At 40.2% G+C, this 20,503-nt stretch overlaps 1 protein-coding gene and 1 pseudogene across 1 annotated transcript; both read right to left on the bottom strand.

Annotated features, from left to right (window-relative positions):
• Window positions 1-8,183: 8,183 nt before the first annotated feature.
• TRIML1 (tripartite motif family like 1) lies at window positions 8,184-13,500 on the bottom strand. Its single transcript, XM_010953270.2, has 6 exons — window positions 13,075-13,500; window positions 12,735-12,830; window positions 11,489-11,719; window positions 10,464-10,486; window positions 10,188-10,285; window positions 8,184-8,734 (listed from the first exon to the last, which is right to left on the bottom strand). The coding sequence occupies exons 1-6, from the start codon at window positions 13,498-13,500 to the stop codon at window positions 8,184-8,186; spliced, it is 1,425 nt and encodes a 474-aa protein (XP_010951572.2).
• Window positions 13,501-17,174: 3,674 nt separating this feature from the next.
• On the bottom strand, window positions 17,175-18,470 carry LOC105067734 (protein FAM50A pseudogene; annotated as a pseudogene).
• Window positions 18,471-20,503: the final 2,033 nt, after the last annotated feature.

Genomic DNA, 20,503 nt, shown 5'->3' with positions numbered 1-20,503 from the left:
TAGCTACATACTATATTATACCCAGTAGACCTGGGTAGATACCTAGTTCTTCCACTTGACAAATGTGTGGCACTGGGCAACTTCTGTAACTTTTTCATAGCAGGGTAAGTGGCATATAATAGGTGTTTAATAAATGTGAGAAATTACTGTCCATCTGGGATACATTATCCAAGAGAGTAAAATCTTACTAGAGAGAAAAATAGTATATATGCATGGAAGATACTTCAAGTCACAGGTGTTCTCTTTGCCTTGATTTCATAAACACACTAAAGCAGCTTCAAAGCAGTGGTTCAGCATAGCCCAGTGGGCTTGATTATCTAAGCACTAAGGTATGATGATCAGCCTTCGGGGTAGAAAGCCAGGGTACAGACCCCAGAGGGCCAAGCCACCAGGGAAGGGGTCAAGATCTGAACCCAAACACAGAGCCAAGATGTTGTCCGTAAAGTGAAAGATACAGGTGGTAAAGATGAGAAGAAGTGCATAAAGTAGAATCTGATTTATAGCAGAGACTGTTGAGCAGATCATGTGTCTTCGATAGCTTGCTCTTTTTAAAGACTTATCCTTAGCCTCTTCTCTGAAGGAGCCAATAAGAAAAAAATATATATCAAATTATTTGTTCAACTACTGAAAAGTTAATGAGAACATCATTTATCATGTGAAGGATATAGTTTATTCTGCAGCTATGATAATGGTCAAAAATTACAGACTTGGAGCCAGACCACTTGGGTTCAAATCCTCTTTCTACTCCTTATTGACTCTGTGAACATGGTCAGAGTTACTGAGCTTCTCTGTGCCTCATCTCCCCACCTGGAAACTGGATATAATAATGGTCACTATCTCTGTGGATTGTTGTGAGGATAAAATGAGTAAATGTATGTAAGTATTTAGAATAGTCCCATGTGAAGAATGCGTGCTATGAGCATTTGCTTTCATCATTACTATTACGGTTACCATTGTATTTCAACACATTTCTTTTCTCAAAGGAATTGTCCTGCTGATGACAGCAGAAAACAATTTCAATGTCAGTAGTGGAGCCCCGAGCGGTCCCCCGCCTGCTGGGGTTCTTTATTAGAGGGGGAAGCTTGCTCTTTTCAGCTCTACATGTATCAGCCATACATGGGGATGTGTACAGAAGATGAGTGCTGATGGGCACCCAGATTTGGGCCATAGAAGGTGACATTCATAACCAAATGTCACTGCATCTATCTTCACTCTAAATTAACTTACGCAGCATGTGGTATAAAGCACTTTCAACCACGTTTTTAGTGTTCACTCCCTGAGTCACAACAATCTTCTCCCTACTGACATAGAGGCAGAAATCCCGTTGCAAAGAGTGGAATGGAATAACCCAAGAGTTAAACATTGTTCCAACACTGCAGAAGTACAGAGCTGTCAATGGCTTGGATAAATTTTGTTTTTATTATCCTTCCCTTTGTATGCTTAAGGCACATTGTTCTACAGGCAAAGCTGAATGGTACCAAAGGAGGTTTTCATTAGGCCTTAAATAGAACTCAGAATGGTGTTTTTAGTTTAGAATATGGCCTAGAGAGGGTATATATGCGCTCTGTCTGTATTTACTCTTTAACAGAAAATGAATTTAAATGCATAGGTAGGCAATTTTAAACATGTTTAGGTGGCCTTATTCAGTGTTATGAGAAAAATAATGCAGGCCCTTTTAATTTATTTTCCAAGAGTTAGAATTTTTGTTCCCTCCATCCTCCATCCATGGAAGGTGACTTAAGAGTCTGTAACATACACCCCAAGAAACACAAGTCTAAAAAGATATGTGGAAAAAAGGCAGCCACTCCTGCCTTTGGCTAACAGGATACTGAACACTGAAAAATCTGTTACGATGATAGAGCTCATGTTGTGTTCTTACCACAATAAAAGAAAAAGAAAAAGAAAAAGAAGATCCTTTTTACAAGGGATCTTTTTATTAGGTAACGTATGGAAACTTTTAATTTAATGACTTTGAAAATGTAAAGTGTGGTTTTACTACAAGGAAAGAAAGAAAGATAAAAAGAAAGAGATAGAGAAAGGAGGGAGGGGATGAAGGAGGGAGGGAAAGAAAGGAGGGAGGGAGGGAGACAGGCGTTTGTAAAAGAACAAGGGACCTTCTTGCTAAACTCCCACTCAGCATCTGCTCCTGCTCATGGGAGCCCAACCTGCAAAAAGAGACAGCCACATTTTTGAAAGTTTTACTGAAGTACAATTTACATACAGAAATGGAATATATAAATTTCCAGCTCGATGTATTTTCACAAACTGAACGTGAGATGTAATCAGATAAGCACAGAACATTTCCAGCATCACCAAAGAGACAACACCTCTAACAGTTGTTTTTTTAAATGTCTAATAAAAGTTTAACTGAGTGTAACAGTTCTTTAGATGTACATGAAAGGAAGAAAGAAAGGCACAATCTTACATTGATTCCTGAGACAGTGCCCAGAGCTCAAACAACAACAAAAAAGATTTAGACTTTAAATACAAAACCTAGAACATTGTATATAGTACAGTATGGTTTTCGGTATGTATATTTGCTCAAAACTGATTTTGAAAGATGCTCATTAATAGAAAAGGTACTAGTTATAAAATAACTAGGACGTATTTAAAGGCAGCATGGATCCTTCCAGATTAGCCCTGAGAGGGTCTCCCGACTTCCTCCGTAGGAAGACGGACGTGGGTTGGGACAGCATCACTGAGTATCAGTCTGGTCCTGCCCTGTGATTTCGGCCCTCTGCTAACTCACCTTTCACCTCAGGGCCATTCGCCTGCCCAACTGTAGAAACAGAGGCCAAGAGACCCCTGGTGAGATCCTCTTCTACAAGCAGGTTTACAGAGCCTGCTTTTCACTTCTGAGAAACTAGATCATTGGAAGACAAGGAGAATCAAGGGAATAGAGTGGCAACTTGGAGGGGAGGGCATGATGCGAAGGGTCAAGAAGAGACTCTGAAGACAAACTAAGCTCCTTCCAGGGCTCTTCCTGCACCACACCCTCCTCACCACACATGACACACACACACACACTACACCACATGTACTCAGGCCACACACACATCACACAAAACATACTATGTACCACAGACACACATGCCACACACACTGATCACACACACCACATACACACACCACACACACACGTTCATACCCTTCAGTCCTCACCCAGTGGATGATCAACCTCAGCCAAGCACCCTGGACATTTGTTTCCCATCTTGATGGAGGCAGGAGACTCAGCTAACGTGAAGAGAGGCTGTCTCTCACCAAAGTGAAAACTGACTCAATTGGTGGAGGAGCAGTTTCCCTCTGAACAAGAACTTGTGGATCCACCATCACTGTTAAGAACACAACCTGGAAAGAAAATACCAGTTTTGAATGTTGCAACTTATAAGAGTTTACTATTTGAATCATGAACAGGAAGAAAAAGAATCAAGGAGTCAAATTAAAAAATTGTTTAAAAAGGAGTCAAAAGGCAATATTTAAAATATTCAAGATTTTTAAAAATATCTCCCTAAAAGATGAAGAATCAGGATTAGAATTAAGAACTCAAAAGGACCAGCAGTATGCTTTGAGGTCATAGCAAAACTGGAGAAAAGTTCTATCGAGGATGGAAACCAGGATAGTGAGGGCAGGAATGAGAGTAAGAGAAGGCAACATTCTGCACTCAGATATAAATTTATGGTCAGATGTGATGGTCAAATGTTATTCTCCATTCTGTAACTTTTTATCTCTGTAGGAATAGAAAAGTGTTGTACCCTTAAAGGTCAGAGCCTTGAAAATGAGCCATTCTGTATATTTCAGGCTACAGGCAACATCCTTTTACAGAAGGTGCAGAACCAGCACGACTGAGCACAGGAAACAGAGCACAGGTTAGAGGTGAAGGACCAGATCTAAATGGAGTCAGATTCGTTCTTGGCTACTACAGGTACAGAAGTTCAAGTGCTAGCAGAGCTAATGACAGGGAAGCTCACACCGTGTCCCAGGAGCCCAGAGCAAAGGGGTGAGAGTGTCGAAACTAGAGGAATGAGAGTGAGGTCACCACTTTAGGATAGTTTTTACTGTTATCTCCTACTTATTATAGTAATTTATTTTTTAGGTAAATAATGAGATGCTCACAAATGTGAAGGGCAAAAGGACTTCATTAAGGATAAGAAAATGATCCATAGAAGTTTTCTCTTTCCTTCACTGAATTCTGTGTTAATACTTTTCCCCCAGAAATAACACCTCCCTTAGATGTATTTCAGAGATTTTGGTGCCAATGTTTTTCCTATTCCACACAAGCATGCTCTGGCTTTTCTGTCTCCTTTCTGACAAACAGCAGAATGGAGTCTCTAAAGGGGCGGGGTGGGAAGGGGCTAACAAAAATCCATCATGCACTGTGGATTAGTTGTTTTTCTGTGTTCTCACTTAATTATCACAACAAATGGTATTTCCCACATTTTTGAGAAGAGGAAACTGCAACTCTGAGAGTTAGAACAACTTGCAGAAGTTGAAGCTTGACTTTGTGGTGAAGTTAAGTGTACAGACCAAGTACTGTCTGATTTGAAAGCCCATGTGCTGCTCCCCAGTTCCTCCCAGGTTAGGTTTCTTTGGCATAAATGCAGTGCTTCTGGCAAGACCTTAGGGCAGAGGAACGCATGTTCTTTCACTTGTCTTAAAGCCATGTGTCCACATCCTCAGTGTGGAAATGCCAGTGAGTGAGACACTCTGGGCTCTCTGCAGTGCATGTAAAACTTCCATAGGGGATGTACAACCTTCACACACATGCCCACAGGGTCCACAGGCAGCTCCCCTGCCTGCAGAGAGATACTTGGGGAATAATTAGAAACATACCCAAAGGTTTATGTACATGTGCATTCATCACAGTGTTGTTTATAGTAGCTACATATGGAAAACAATCTAAATGTCCTGTAGTAGGGGAATGATTAGATAAATTAAGGGTACATATAATAAAATACTGCTCCCATTAAGAATCATATTTTCCAAAACAATTACTTTTAACACACAATCCTATATTATTTCTGGATGCTGGAAGATGAAAGAAGAGCTGTAAAGACATTACAGGACTCACTGAGAAATTTTTAATACAGACTATTTATTAAATAATGTCACTAAATAATATTTAATGTAAAGATTTTAGGTATGATAAATGTTTAACAAAATGTGCTAATTTTTAGAAGATACATGTGTATGTATTTAAAGATGAAAAGCTATATTTTTTAAGAAATATCTAATGATAATAAGTCTATAGTATAATATTAAGGTAATTTTCATTTTGCTTAAAATACATACACATAGAAAAAAAGAGATTAGACTGTTACACGCCAAAACACAACATTGGTTATCTCTGTGTGGTGAGATTACATCCAATTTTTGTTTTATTTTTTGTGTGCATTTCAGCATTCTCCCATTTTCCTACTGTGGCATGTTATTATTTTGTTCCCACTCCCTGGAGGTATATGCACAGGAGAAATCCAAGACTAGGGAAAGGCTGATTGGGCACATCCTTAAGTTAATTGGGTGTAGGAGGGCCTTATAAAGTAATACAAAGATAAGGCACTAATGCTCTCAAAGAATAATAGGTCAAAGTTATCTTGTGGTGGGAGGGATAATTAGAGCAGAGGGTAAAAAAAGACCTGATTTGAAGAATTAATGGAGTTTCATTGGTAAATCAGATTTCAGGGCAAGATATGTATAATATTTTATTTTTAAGCTAGTCTAAGACCAACAGAGAAAATTTTAAAAAACTAATCAGACCGCAGTCCTATGTGGAATCCTGTGTGACATCCGCCAACCTCAATGCCAGGTATGTCTCCTCTCCCCCAGCCAGTTGTGGAGAGGTAGGGAAGGAAGTGGCTAGGATTCTGGATTTCATTTGGTAATGTCCACTACACAGGGCTACCTGTGACTTGCCATCTCCTTGGGAAATTGTCCACTCAGGAAAGGGTGAAAGAGATTTGGGAAGCAGTGAAGGAGTTAATGAGGGGAAAAGGGAGTAGCTTGAGTAAATGGTAGCAGGCTCCCTGTGGGACACCTTTCATGTGGAAGGAAATGCCTTTGTCAAATGTTCAAAGTCTGAAGAGTGAGATCCAGACCCTTGAACAGTGCAAGAGGATACATTTGCCAAGCAAGGAACGCACCTCTTCCTTTTTCAGTCTGGCCACAATAGCCCCCATCTTTTCCATGACATCTGCTTGACGTGGATTATATAGCTAGAAACCATGGGTGAAAACTTTCTTGCAGCTTTCTCATGGTTGTTTATGTAAACCCAGAAGAATAAAAACAGTAAAGATTCAGTCTTCCCCAAACACCTAGTCAGTGATAGTTCCATGGTAGACACTGGTGCAGGCCAAGGTCTACACAGAATGACTTTCCCATAGGGAAAAAAAGATGCCAGCTTCTTTGGCAATATGAACTCCTCTGGGGCAAAAAGAAAGAAGAGGGTGAGGTGTGGCTGTCACCTAGATTACAGTTAACTCTTATGCTCACTAAATAAAAGTGTACTACTTTTGTATTCATTTACCAAAATTTTAAAAATTCAATTTTTTTTGTAATGGAGGAAGATATATTCAAAATATGTTTGGTGTTTGGTGTTTATGATTTGTTTCTTAGCTTTTTGAGATAATGAACCAAGAAATAAAATTTAATGAAAATTAAAAATGGCAAACAGAGCTGCAAATTATCTAAAAAGGATGTGAAATAGAAGACAGTACTTGACTCCCCTGGAAGGAAGTGCTGACAGTCTGGTTCCCCCTGGCGGGACTCCTCCGTCACAGTTCTCTGAGCATATTGGTTCTCCTCCGTCACAGTTCTCTGAGCATATGTGCTGTTGGGATGAAAAGGCAAGTAGGAAATACAAAGGACAGAAGAGGACATTATCTGGGATGCAAAGTCCAGTTTATAAATGCTTCCCTGCCTTTGAGAGGACAAGATTAAAATGTGTAAAGTTGAAAGACAAAGCAGATCTAGATTCATGGGAGGGATGAACACAGACCCCAAAATAAACCCAGCTACTTTCTGACCTCCTTCTAGGATTTTCTGTGCTGATTAACAGGTTCAATTATCAGCTTTCCTCCAGTTAGTCTCTATTTACAAACTAAAATATGTGATAATTTTTTTAATTTTGCAGTCGTTCATGGGTTAAATCCACCAGTCTTCTTGTCTGAGACTAAAAATACTGACACTGATCTTATCTGAGTGGGAAGAGGAGTGAAAGGGGTACCTTCTGTGATTGGTGACATCCTGCAATGGGAGCAAGACAAAGAAATTTTTTTAAAAATTTCAGGAACAGAGCACTAAGAATGAGGAGCATGAGTGAGACCAGCCAAAAGCAGCTTTGCTCAGACACCATCCCCTTCCAAAATCCTGGCATGCTGGGATAGAGAGTAGACTTGATTTGGTCCTCCAGAGACAAAAAGCCTTCTGTTCATAGCAAATAGTGAAAGCTCAGAAAATAACCTTATATAAAACCGAAAAAGTCACTTGGCCTACAGCCTTGATACATTTATTAACTAGAGACCTTGTCATCTGTGACCATAATAACAAACAGCAGAAGGTTCCATCCTCTTGTGATTATGGTAACATGAATACTGCAGTGATGTTCACACATATCTTTGCAGTGTTCTGAACACATATGTCTTACTGACTACAAATACTCCAGGCCCCAGGGGGTGGGAAGAAAAGTGACTTTTCAGAGGGGGTGAGTCATGAATGAAAAAGAGAACCCATGCATCCTGCCCTGAAGGAGTTAGGATTGCCCCAGCATGCAGAGCTTTGCACATAGGATAAAGATACATGAGAACAGTAGGGTTTTTTTAAGAGTCAAATGAATAACTACATTTGAAAAAAAAAGACATATATTTATAAAACTGGCCTATGACAATGGGATTCAGGATAATAGGGGCTCGTTGTGTCTCTATATTTTCAGGGATCAGCACATACAGGGGGCAGGACGAATATGGTTAAAGACACAGGATATAATCAGATTTCTCCTACTGGTGTTAGAAGTTGTTTGTGTAATTTGGCTGTTTGTTGGGAGCTCAAGTTAATTGAAACTCTTGGGGCAGGGTTAGGGGCTTTTGTTTCAGATCACCTGATGTCAATACTGTCAATGCATTAATCATCCTAATTAATAGTCATCCTTTGGTCTTAGATCTCATTCTCAGAGAAGACTGGGGGCATCTCCCTCAGACGTGGTTATTCAGTGAGCAGATGGTAAGAGGGCCTGTGTTTGTCCCTTCGTTTGGGAGGCAAGGGGAGAAGATGGGCCTGAGAGCCTCTTGAAAAGAGGCTGGAGGGAAGCTGTAGATGAGGGACTCATTTGCCACGTTGTAGAACGCTATATGTCCAGACTCATAGTCTAAGAAAACACCAACCTTATGCACTTGCTCTCTAACATGTTGACCTTTCAAAGGTGATGAGACCCAAAGACTATAATCATCTCCAATTTTTAAACCTATAAGTGAGAAGAGGTCCCCAGGTGGCTTGGGGAGATTCCCCTTTCTGCTCACTGAGTCCTTGCAGATGCCCACTTCCCACTCGGTCTTGTTGCCCACTTCCACCTCCCAGTAGTGTCTCCCGCAGGTGAAGATCTGAGCACCCAGCACGGTTGCAGATTGGTCAAATCTCTCTGGGTTGTCAGGTAACTGCTGTCGGATTCCTCCATGTTTCACACTTTTCAGATCCTCAGACAAGACGAGATAGGCATTGGCCGTGGCTGGATCTAGAGTTATATCTGCTGCAAGAGGGAAGAAGAATGAATCCTCATTTGCATTCTTGAAAGCCCTCTTACATATGTGGAATTCAAAATTAAGTCTTAATATCCAGCCCGATTGGTTTTTTCTGATTGCTGTGCCCACTCATCAAGAATCTGATTTAGGATAGGGCCCAGGAATCTAATTTTTAAGAAGCACCACTGTGATTCCAGCAGTCCACTTTTTTAAGATGTAATTTAGGTGAGTATGGTGGGGATTTTTGTTTTGTTTAGAACAGTACCTCTGAGCCCCTTCTTTTACTGTTTCACAAAACACAGTGAATTTCTAAAAGGAAACCAAAGGGAGTCATGTGGGGAGTGATAATGAATCTCTGATAATGGAATGGACAGGGTTCTGTCTACAAGAGAGTTTTAGAACTCAGAGTTATTTATCCACCTCATCATAACTTTTGGCATTTGCATTTGCTTTAGCCAAGGATGGTTATGGTTCTTCAGTTGGGTGGGAGAGAAATATAGTTATCACCTACTGAATTCCTACTAAGGTACCAGGCATTTTCTGTACCTTCTCTCATTTAAGCATGGCAAGTATGATTATTTTTTTCCATTTTTATAAAAGAAAACTGAGGTCATAAAGGTTAGGAAACTGGGCCAAGATTACAGAGTTACCGAGTGTTTGAATAGCATTCTCCAGTCAGCATTTTTCATTATGTCATGCATGCTTAAATGCAACCTCATGTGAGTTAGTGCAACCACCAGTGATCATTTGATGAAACACATTGTGAACCAGTAAGAGACCTCCTCTCCCAGCCTCCTGGGAGGAAGTCACAGAGGAGGACTCTGATTTTCACTGACTGTCCAGACAAGACTAGGCACCCCATCATACCATTTCATACTTCTATTTATAGGTCAGATCCCAACCATCACTAATTATTTGTGTGATTAATCTTGGGCTCCTCAATTTCACTGAGAGTCCTACAAAAGCAAAGTCTGTCTTACTCATTTTAAGTATACTCAGAGCCGGATAACACAGTACCTACTGTAGCACATAGTAGGCACTTCTCAAATATCTGTTGCATCCGAAGTCCATTAGGCCTTCCTCTGAAGGTCAGATTTTCAACAAGATAAAAATTGAAAAATAATGTGACCTCTGGGTCTTAGCTAGCCTGAATATATGGAACATTCTAAAGAGATAGTTCTTTGAATGTTTCTTCACTGAAATGAAGCTTTTATCCTGACAAGAGCAGAGGTGGAAATGCAGAAACCCCTGAGGAGGCGTGCATGTGTGCCTATGCAAAGGCATGAGAGGAACAAAACAGAACAATGAAAACAAACAAAGAAGCAGGACTCAGACAGAAAACAAAACCAGATCAAACATCAGTCCAGTCTCAGAGCTTCTGTCTGCTCCAGCACAGAGATGGTCTATGGTCCCAGTTAACTCTGGAAACTCCTGAAGGTTTGACAAATCAGGCTGACTTACTGCTGAATTTTCTCAGCATCTGCCTCATTCCAGTGATGCGGCACAGAGTCAGCTCTGTGGTGGTGGCCTCTGGACACTGAAGCAAGAGAGGCTCACTCCTGCAAGAGGGCAGAGACAGTCACTCAGTCTTCTCTGCACAGACTGCATGACCTGTTCCAACTTGAGAATCCAGCTCATTTTGCCCCAGTGGCATGGCCACTAATCCCCACTCTGATAACCTGTTGCATCAGTACCACATCCCTGTGCCTTACACAACTGAACACAATAGAAACCTACCTTTCCAGTATTCCTCTCACATCCTAAGGGCATAAAAGAAAGAAGGTTAGTATTTGTGCACTTTGATCACTCACAAAGACTAAATCCATTTTGGATAGAATCCTTTGCAGATTTCACAGAATCCACTTCCCATGGCTCTAAAACACCTTGATTAGGAAAATATATGGTAGAAAAAGATCCCCATCTTCTTCTAGGGATGAGTTTTTGTGAATATGAAATGTTTTCTCACAATGACTAGAGATTTCTTTTTCTCATATTATCACCTTGAGAATCTGTTGCTAATAAAGAAACCAAACTATCAGCCTCATTATGCAATGCCTTCAGGAGTAAGAGATAAGCAAAGGAAAGTAGCCCAGTGAGGGCTGTGTTGGACTGGGCTGTTGGGAAGGCACTAAATTAAGTAGCAGCATTCTGTGGAGTCAGTCCAGGGAAGAGACGCAAAGCTGGAGTTGGCTCACACGGCTGATGTTTAAGAAGGTCCCAGGGAATGCGATAGTAGCCTAGGAAGGCAGTGGCGCAAAGATGGGGAGGAATATGGGCTCAGGAGACAGAATACCTGTGTTCTTTCACCTGTTAGCTTTTTGATAGGCAAATTATCTAACTGCCCTAGGTCTGAATTATTAAATAATTGCTACTGTTAAGCCATTTTATACATAACAATCACCTATAGTATGTATCATAATAGTATTTAACTTTATCGGGTCTTTTTGAAGATGAAATTTAATGTGCTATGCACATAATAAATGCTCATTAAACTTAAAATATTTGGCAAAGCTGAGATCACAGCAAGGCAGACACAAGAAATTGGAGGCACCATCAGACTTGTTTCTGATAGGTATTCCTCTGTTTTTTTCTCCTCTTCTTCAAGACTTTATACAATATAGAATGTTCATTCTGTAGGAAAACTTTTTTTGGGAACAGAACTTAATTTTTCAGGTAAATAAAGACACATGTATTTTATATGACTTGAAATAATGTTAGGTGACTACATGGTTTTTTTCCATTAATTTCCCCAATATCCTTACCTCAAAAGATTCTATAATTGAATTCTTACACGCGGACTCTATCTGTTCGATCATTTTGCTTAGGCTTCTCATTTGCTGAGTCAGCGTGATTTCATTGTCCCGCAGTTTCTTCAGGTTGTCTCTTTCCTCCATTTCCAGTAGCTGGAGCTGCAGCTGCTCCTCCTCCTTCAGGAACTGGTGCATTTTTGCATATTCTGACCCAACAACCTGTTTACAAGTCTTTGTTTCTTCCTGCCATCACACACACACACACACACACACACACACACACACACACACACACACACACACACGCAAACAATATAATAAAATTAGTAACAGAACTGCCTACTAGACTTTTAATATTTACAAAGTCCTAGACTTCTATTGTGACAATTCTTGAAACCTGACGCACAACACACACATTCTATTGACTAACTGGGCAGATAGTTTGATATTTTAGAAAGTGTGTGTGCCATAGCTATAGTAATAAAGGAAACCAAAATTTCTATTCCTAGGAGGCTATCATTCTGTTGGGAAGAAAACAGACAAACAAAAATATGATAGATGGTGATCAATACCATTTTTTTTTAAAAAAAGCAAAATAAGGACAAAAATGAGGGAAAAAAGCATTCATTCATTTATTCAACAAATATTTTTTCAATGAAAGTAGGCAATGGGTCATATACTAGGAATAGAAATATACATCATAAATATTCCCATTTAAGAACTCTAGGTTTGTTGGGAGAATCAGATACATACTTATTTTTTAACTATCTAATTAAACATTTAGTTCTATGCTTTGCTAGACAGCTCAAATTCAAATCTATGGCCAACTCTGAGCATTTGTTCAGGCATACTGATCCAAATTACTATTTCTCATTTATTTCCTTTTCTCTTTACTTCTTTTTTATTTGCTCTTTCCCCCCCCAAATTTTTGATACTCCTTTTTAAATCAATTTCCATCCTATGTTATATGTCTATATGTATAACTGGTATTTTCATGAATTACAATCAGAGCCAAAATAGAGGTAAATAGGTACATCAAGAAAGGGAAAAACAAGCTGGCCTGGGCATGGGGGAATTGAGCTGGGTCTTGAGATCCCCAGGTGGACAAGCAGAGGCATGCTGCCCAAAGCAAGGATACTGCATGTTGTAGCACTGGGCCTGGAAAAGTTTGTCATTTTTCCCCTGCTATTTCTCAACATATCCCTGTGTCTATAGAATAGAATCACATAGAAAATGCAAAAGTCAAACAGATACTGACCTTACACAGTATCACTCTCTCCTTCTCATGGGTTAATGTAATCTGAGTTTCCTTTTTCTTTTTACGCAAAATATTTAGGATTTCCTGAAGTTTCTCCTGCAATAGAAACAAATTCTTTGTGGCAAATGAGCAGAGCACCAAATCAGGTAGGGTCTTGAGGACCCAAAACAACAAGATGACTGGGAGTCTTTAACAAAGGGTGTAGTGGGACCCGCACCAAGTCTGTAGTCTGGTGCTTGGAGATGAGCACCCATGACTGACGCCGATAGAGAATATTATAGGGGTTAAGTTATGGGACCTGATTTGTGTTCTGAAATTTATGTTGAGCAACCAGTCTTACTTTGTGATGCTCTTCAGCCTCACTCGAGAGATTCACTCTGTTTATTCCATGACCTTGGGTTGAGAAATCGTCTGCGCCCTGCTCATGATCAGACAACACCTTAGTGGCTGCCAGCATTCTCTCATAGCCGCCTTGGTTGCCCTCACTCTGCAGCACCTGGGATCTGAGTTGCTTGCCAATGCCAGCCAGCCTCCCCAAACGCTCATTTGGCTGGAAATGTGGGATTTCCAAGGTCCTCCAGCACTCAGGACAAGACAAAGGAGTGTTATGTTCCTCCCAGCTTCTCAGGAGACACACCAGACAAAAGCTATGCCCACACTCGGTGGTCACTGGGCTGGTGAAATAGTCCAAGCAGATGAAACAAGTCAGTTCTTCCCTGAGGTTCTCCATCAAATCTGCTGTGGACATTTTCTCAAAGAAGGACATCAGAGCAAGATCATGCCTCTATTCTGGGATTAGAAAAATCCTCCTGGAGGGTCTATTGTTTTGAGTAACAAGTAGGTAATCAGTTGCTATGTTGTTATTACAAGAAATTCTTGCTCTCCTCTGTGACTGATTTCACCAATTGACACAAAGCCAATTATGACTTAATGTGGAACTTCTGTACACTGGGTTCATCATCAACCCCAAACTTTTAAGGAATCTCACTGTGCGAGCCACAAGCTGGATACTGACGATATTTGCCCCAACAGTTCTCACTTGAACAGTTGGTTATTGTACATAATTAGCACTATGAAACCATTGAAACACACTGGTTTTAGGCTGGAGGGTTGGGTAATTTGGTTTAAGCCAGTACAGAGATTTAAATTACAGTGATCTCTTATAGTATATGAATTGGAGTCTGATCCAAATCTTTTGGAAAACTCTACTAATGGAATCTAGTTAAGAAACTGAAGGAAGAGAACTATAATGTATATTCTTTCTCTCATTGGGTCCTTTTCTTTGCTTGACCAAAGCCTACAAGCTTTTTGCTACTTTATCAGGTTCTGTGTCCTTTGATTTGATTTGATTCACCCCCCAAATGAAAACAATTCCATTGAAGTATTCCCTGACTTTAGATGCACAATGGATTGTTAGGGTTATATTTATTGCTCTGCCCTGTAGACCGTGAAACTCACCTCTCTGCCATCATAGCAGCAAAACAGCATTGTTGCTGGAAGTTGCCTCAAGGAGCCTTTACGTTACAGAGTGGATGGAAAAAATTATATTTTAGGGCAAATATAATTTTGCTCACTTATTTTCACTCTTTGAAAATGTTTAAACTAGGCCTTATTAAACCTCTCATCACTTCTTACTGGACAGAAATTCAATGTGCAGACATTATTTTTAGACCCATGAAAAAATAAATGTACAGTATGCAGATGTCATTGTGTACAATGACCATGAGATTAGCACCAAGTCCTATAAAGTTGCTGTGTCATATGCTCATAAGTCAGTTCTTGTTATGGCCTGTCCTCCACTCACCGTACGCCAGGAAGTGGAACCTTAAAAGCTCTTCTTCAGAGTCTGTCTAGTTCTGTACTCCCATCTATTTTATCATACCTTCTTTCTATTTTTTTTCCTATCAATCTCCAGCTTGGCAACCTTCCATGGTTCTCCATTACCCGTGTTATCCATGAATTCCTTTCTGACTTTCATGGTTCCAACGGATTCTTCTTTCCCACTCATCTCCTACAGGATGTTAAGTGTTTCCTTATCTTGAACTTTTGTCAAAAGAAGTTTTCTGGCTGGAAATGGTTCTTCCTCCACCTTTCTTCCTCCTAGTCAAAACTCATCTTTCTGAAGTTATTAATGTGTTAATCATGCATCCTTTTTGTATAGCATGTGTGAATTATTGGGGTGAGAATTTGCCAGAAAAAGGAAGCACCAGAGCAAAGAATTATACTAGTTTAAGTAGGAAGAGTGGTAACATCAGGTTGGGGACATGAAATCTCTACTGTTCAGATTGCTCCTAGGCCAGTAACTGGGGGCACAGCTTCAAAATATTCTTAGGAGTTAGTCTCAAATAAAGGTCTTGCAAAAAAAAAAAACAAACAAAAAAAAACACAAACAAGCAAACAAAAACTACAGTATTATGAATTGCCATCACTGGAAAAATAATTTATGAACTACCACCTACATTCAGTGTGTTATTCCCATACAAACTCAGGAGTCTTTAACATTGGCCAGAATCATTAGAATAAGCCCCACAATAGAGTTATAGTGCATCACAGAGCCTGTATTCCAATTTGGAATGGGGAGACTGGCATGTTCTAAGTTCAAGCCACACTGATCTGTTCCATCCCACTTCCCTCTTCCAAATTAACTCCTTTCATAAGCTCAATACAATAACCACATCTTACTCATCGATGACTAGAAGAATTCTTTGCACATAGCAAGGGCTCAACTCGTCTGTAAATAAGTTTTAAGTGAACAAGTAGGGGAACCAAGTTGTTATAGAATCACAGTCTTTTATCTAATTGGAAACCCAGAGGTCATATATGAAGAAACTGAGACAAATAAACTGAGTTGGTTCTCTGAATACTTACTACATGAGTCAGGTCAGGGCTAGGAAACTGGGTCTCCTACCTCCCTGAGTCATTCTCTTCTACAGACGCTACACTGCATCTCATTTGTGAGTGGGTGAAAACTTCCAGTTATGTCAATGAAATGAATGGTGCTCAAGTGCTTTGAGAAGGAAATTAGACAGTTGTCATTATGGCATGATTGTGGGACAAGTATCTGAAATTATTGGCTACATTCACTGTTGGGAGTGCAGACTTCTTTACCTTCGCTGTGAACACACTGATTAGGCTTAATTCACAGATGAAGAAATTTATAGAGTGGGCCAGCCTTCCCAGAATACATTCTAACAACCGTCATGACACTACACTGCCAGACATGATTTCTGAGATCAACAACTCAAATAGCTCCTTCTCTGGCCTGTCTCCTCCTGAGGAGGTGACAGTAGGGATACCCCAAGAGGTCCACAATCACAACTATCACTGACATTACAATGAGGCTTGAAACACACAGAAAAGAAGAAACTTAAAGATATGGTGAGGGCTTATTCATTGTTGGAGGTAGTGGGGTAGATGGGGACTTATTTGGGAAAGGTCTTGCTTGAAAGCCTGGTTTTAAAAATATGTCTTTCATTTCATATCAGTGTGGAAAAGATAGATTATCCAATAAATGGTTTAGGACAAGTTGGAGTAGCCATCTGGCAAAAAAAGTTGCATCTCTACCTAACAATTTACACCAATGTGTATTCCAGATGTATGTGTGTGTGTGTATTTTCCCCTCTCTAGTCATGAATTTCTACTCAGTATTTCTCTTTGTATTGCATTGCTTTTTTCACCTTATTTACTTATATTATTTTATTTTTGCATGTGTCATATTTTATATTACCTCACATCTACTTAACAAGTGAGAAGCATATTTGTTAAATATATGGTCAATTATTGCATCTAAAGGATGAAGCACATTATAAGAGGAGATAATTGGTAACATAGTAGAAATTTAAAGTGGATGACTTAGAGAAGGCTTTTTAAAGCGTGCTGTGGAGCTTAGACACCACTAAGGAAAGATTATGTTAAAAAGCTAAAAATTAAAGACTTTATACAGCAAAATAACAAAATAACCAAATAAATGTTTTTAAATGACAGTCTGGGAAAGAGAATTTGGAACACATGCATCAAATACCCAATCTTAAATTATGAAGAGGTCATAGATAAATATATATGTAAAAATAATAGCTCTTCTTGTGGGTACATAGCCATTAAAAAATAACATACCTGTTTATGTACACTGACATGACATGACATTTGTAATATAATGTTAAGGGGGAGATACATTTTTGCTCTCCCAAATAGTTTAAATATAAACAAGAAAAATTAGGTTAATATGTATTTTTTGCCTACAAAAATGAGGGCATGCTATACAGGTTGATAGTGTATCTGTATACATAGAAGCATAGAAAAAGTATGGAATTTCATGGGTATGACACTGAAAGCACAGGCAACAAAGGCAAAAAATAGACAAGTGGGACTACATTAAACTTAAAAGCTTTTGTGCTACAAAGAGACAGCGTGAAAAAGGCAACCAATAGAATAGGAGAAAATATTTGCAAACTATTTATTAGATAATGAGTTAATTTCCAAAATATATAAGTAAATTTTACAACTCAATAACAGACAAACAAAGAAAAACCAAAAAAGAGAAAAGTGAAAGAATTAATAACCCAATTAAAATATGGGCTAAAGAAGTGAATAGACATTTCTCCAAAAACACATCAGACCAACAGGTATGTATGTAAAAAAGGTGCTCAAGGTCACTAATTATCAGGGAAATACAAATCAAAAGCACAATGAGATATCACTTCACAACTGTGCCCCGAGGCCTGGGGCCATGTCACCTCCACATTCACCAGATCGTGTACTTGTACCATTTCTTCTCGGGGTCGTATGGCTCCCAGCGACTGGAGGGGAAGATGTGCTTGTTCTTCTGGTACCAGCTCCTCATACCACCTTGCCGGCGTGCGACTCGTCCTTCTCCACGGTGGCGTCACTGAGCAGCCGCACATCATCGTGAACGTCGAAGTTAAAGAGCGGCCCGCTCTTCCCGCGTGGCTTGGTGACAAGGAAGTCATAGAAGCTGTGGTGATGGGGTATGATCAGGTCCTCCTTGATGTACATGAGCTGCTCCACCCCTGCTGACCTGAGCTCACCGAAGTCTTTGCGCAGGATCTCGAGCGCCTTCTGCAGGAACTCCTGCATGGTGTTGCCCTTTTTCATATTGACTGTCCGCCGGTGCCCAGAGCCGTCCCAGTAACTGAACGTGATTTCCATCTCCTCACTCTTGATCTTCTCCTGCTTGGCTTCCCACTCCTGCCTTAGCTCTTCTCGGAGCCGATTCTCCTCCTCCTCCCGGTCTCGGTCAGGCAGGAAGTTTGTGTCCACATCTGGGTTCTTCCCCAGCTTCCTCTTCTTTGTGGTGAACGCTTTCCTTTCCAGCTCCTCGTCCTCCTCGCCTGCCTCCTCTTCTTCCTCCAGGGTGAAGGACAGGCTGGAGATCTTCCGCTTGGCCTCCTCCTTGTGCTCCTTCTCTCGCAGCTTCTCCAGCTTCCGCTGTAGCTCCTTCTGCTGCTCCTTCTTGGCCAGCTGCTTCTCCCACTCCTTCACCAGTGCCTGCTGCTTCATCTTCACGTCATTCAGCGTCACCAGACCCACCATGCTGGACTTGAGCTCCGCCTCCACTGCATCGTAGTGCGCGGAGAACTTCCGGTCAATGTTGGATTTCACTAGGTTCTCCTGGGCTATCCTCTGCTTCATATGCTCCATCTGCTCGCGCTGCTTCTCCCGCTTCAGCAGGTGTATGGCGCGGCTCGCCTCGCTCTCGGCCCCTTTGTACTGAGCCATGGTAGTGGCAGCGACCTCGACGGGTGGACAGAAGTCGACTTACTAATAATATGTAAAGAACACTAGTATCTTAGTCTGGTCTGCTATGACAAAATACAGACTGAGTGGCTATAAACATTTAGTGCTCATAGTTCTGGGGGCTGGAACTCTAAGATAAAGCTGCCAGCTTGGTCACAGTCTAATGAGGGCCTTCTTCCTGGTTCTCACTGGGCCTTTGCTCAAAGATTAGGAAACTCTGGGGGATCCTCTTTTATAAGAGCACTAACCTCATCATCAAGTCTCCAGTCTCAGGATCTAATCACCTCCCAAAGGCCCCACCTCCTAATGCCATCATGTTGGGAGATTAGGATTTTAACATAAATCCTAATAATTAATCCTAATTATTAATCCATAGATAAACAACCACCCAGCTGAGTTTCAGGATCTGCAGAGGAGGCCATTAAGTCTATAAGCTCAATTTATCATAACGATTTAATGCTTAAGGTAGGTTTTTAAATCACACAATTGTAGTACTCAAAGATACTATAATATTGTTAGAGTAGGCCTTTGAAAGTATCTTGTGATAAACTGTAATGCAAATTTGAGATGCTTTCTTTTATAAATTGGCCAAAATTTTAGTTAACATGTCATAGAAGTAAAGTATTCTGAAATTTAGCTGTGATTCAAATCCCCAGATCTGTAACTGTCTGTACTGAATGCTCTGGGTCAACTACTTAAACTTGAAATCATCAGCTTTATCAACTACAAAATGTATTGATACCACATATCTCATGGACTGTGGGAAATACGTAGATACAAAAAAACGTAGCACACTGTGTAGCATAGTGTGCTATTTATAGCATTATCTTAAGTTAAAACATATTGTCTTCCAGAATAATTTACTATTTACTTTCTCTAAGAAGGGCTTTAGGAGACTCCAGGATGTGAGAATTTTGATGTTTTACCCCTTGATTGAAAGGTTATGATGTTTTCCTGTCAAAATGAAGTCATATGAATTATGAAACTCAAGAATAAATGACCAAAGTGATTGATAAAATCTTCACAGAAGTTGGTTGCATCAAAGCTTAAAAGAAAAAAGGAGAACTGGGTAGAAAGAGAAGGAGGCAGAGGAGGGAGGGACACACAGAAAAGAATGCAATCTACTCAAAGGAGAAGAGGGCGTGGGTGGGGAGTGCTGTTTGAGATAGAGAGAAAGGATATACTTAGGGTGGAACCGGGTTTTGGAAGATCGGAGAGCAAGCCAAAGAATTTTCTCATTGTCCTGTAAGCATTTTTTTTTAAACAAACAATTTAAAAAAACGAAACAAAGCACTGATGTTTGATCAGCAAGGAATTGACTGATGTAAAAAGCAAAAATGAAAAACCTTCCAGAGACAGAATGTAAAACTAGGGAAGCTCTGCAGATTTTCTTTCCTCTGCGGTCAATCATATCTAAGATTTCTGGAACTGTCCCCTGACCTCCCATCGTGACACATTCCTCAGTCACGCAGTCATTGCTACTCTTGACTTTCCATCTACAAATAATGCAATGATCACTTCCCTTCAGCAAACATTCTGGAAGCAATGAAATCAGGCACTGTTCTCTAGTGAAACTATTTAATGGCTTAAGAGAAAATGGTATGGCTAAGGAGAGAGCACGATGAGATTCTAGGGTAATGGCTTGTAGAAGAATTTCTTCCTGTGAAATTGTTACTATATACATGAGGTTCATTAAAGAAAAAAAAACTAATTAAGGGGCTACTACCTGGTAGGCAGTATGTAAGACCTTGGAGATGCAGCAAAGAACAAAATAATCACCCATCCAAAGAGACTGAAACTCCTGATCAAGGTGCTGGGATATTCAGTATTTTCTAGGAGCTCATTAAAATGTAAATTAAGACTCCATGCAAGATCTATCCTAACTGACTGTCAGGGTGGGGCCTAGAAATCTGTTTGACTAAACTGTTAAATGATTCTATTGCTACTGAAGTTCGATAACCACTGTTCTAGATTATCATATGGATAGGATTTGAAACCTTAGAAGGTTTCCTGCC

The sequence above is a fragment of the Camelus bactrianus genome, chromosome 26 (assembly GCF_048773025.1).
Source record: "Camelus bactrianus isolate YW-2024 breed Bactrian camel chromosome 26, ASM4877302v1, whole genome shotgun sequence".
Lineage (NCBI taxonomy): Eukaryota > Metazoa > Chordata > Mammalia > Artiodactyla > Camelidae > Camelus > Camelus bactrianus.
The sequence above is the reverse complement of the archived record's forward strand: the minus strand, read 5'-3'. Positions and strand labels throughout refer to the sequence as shown.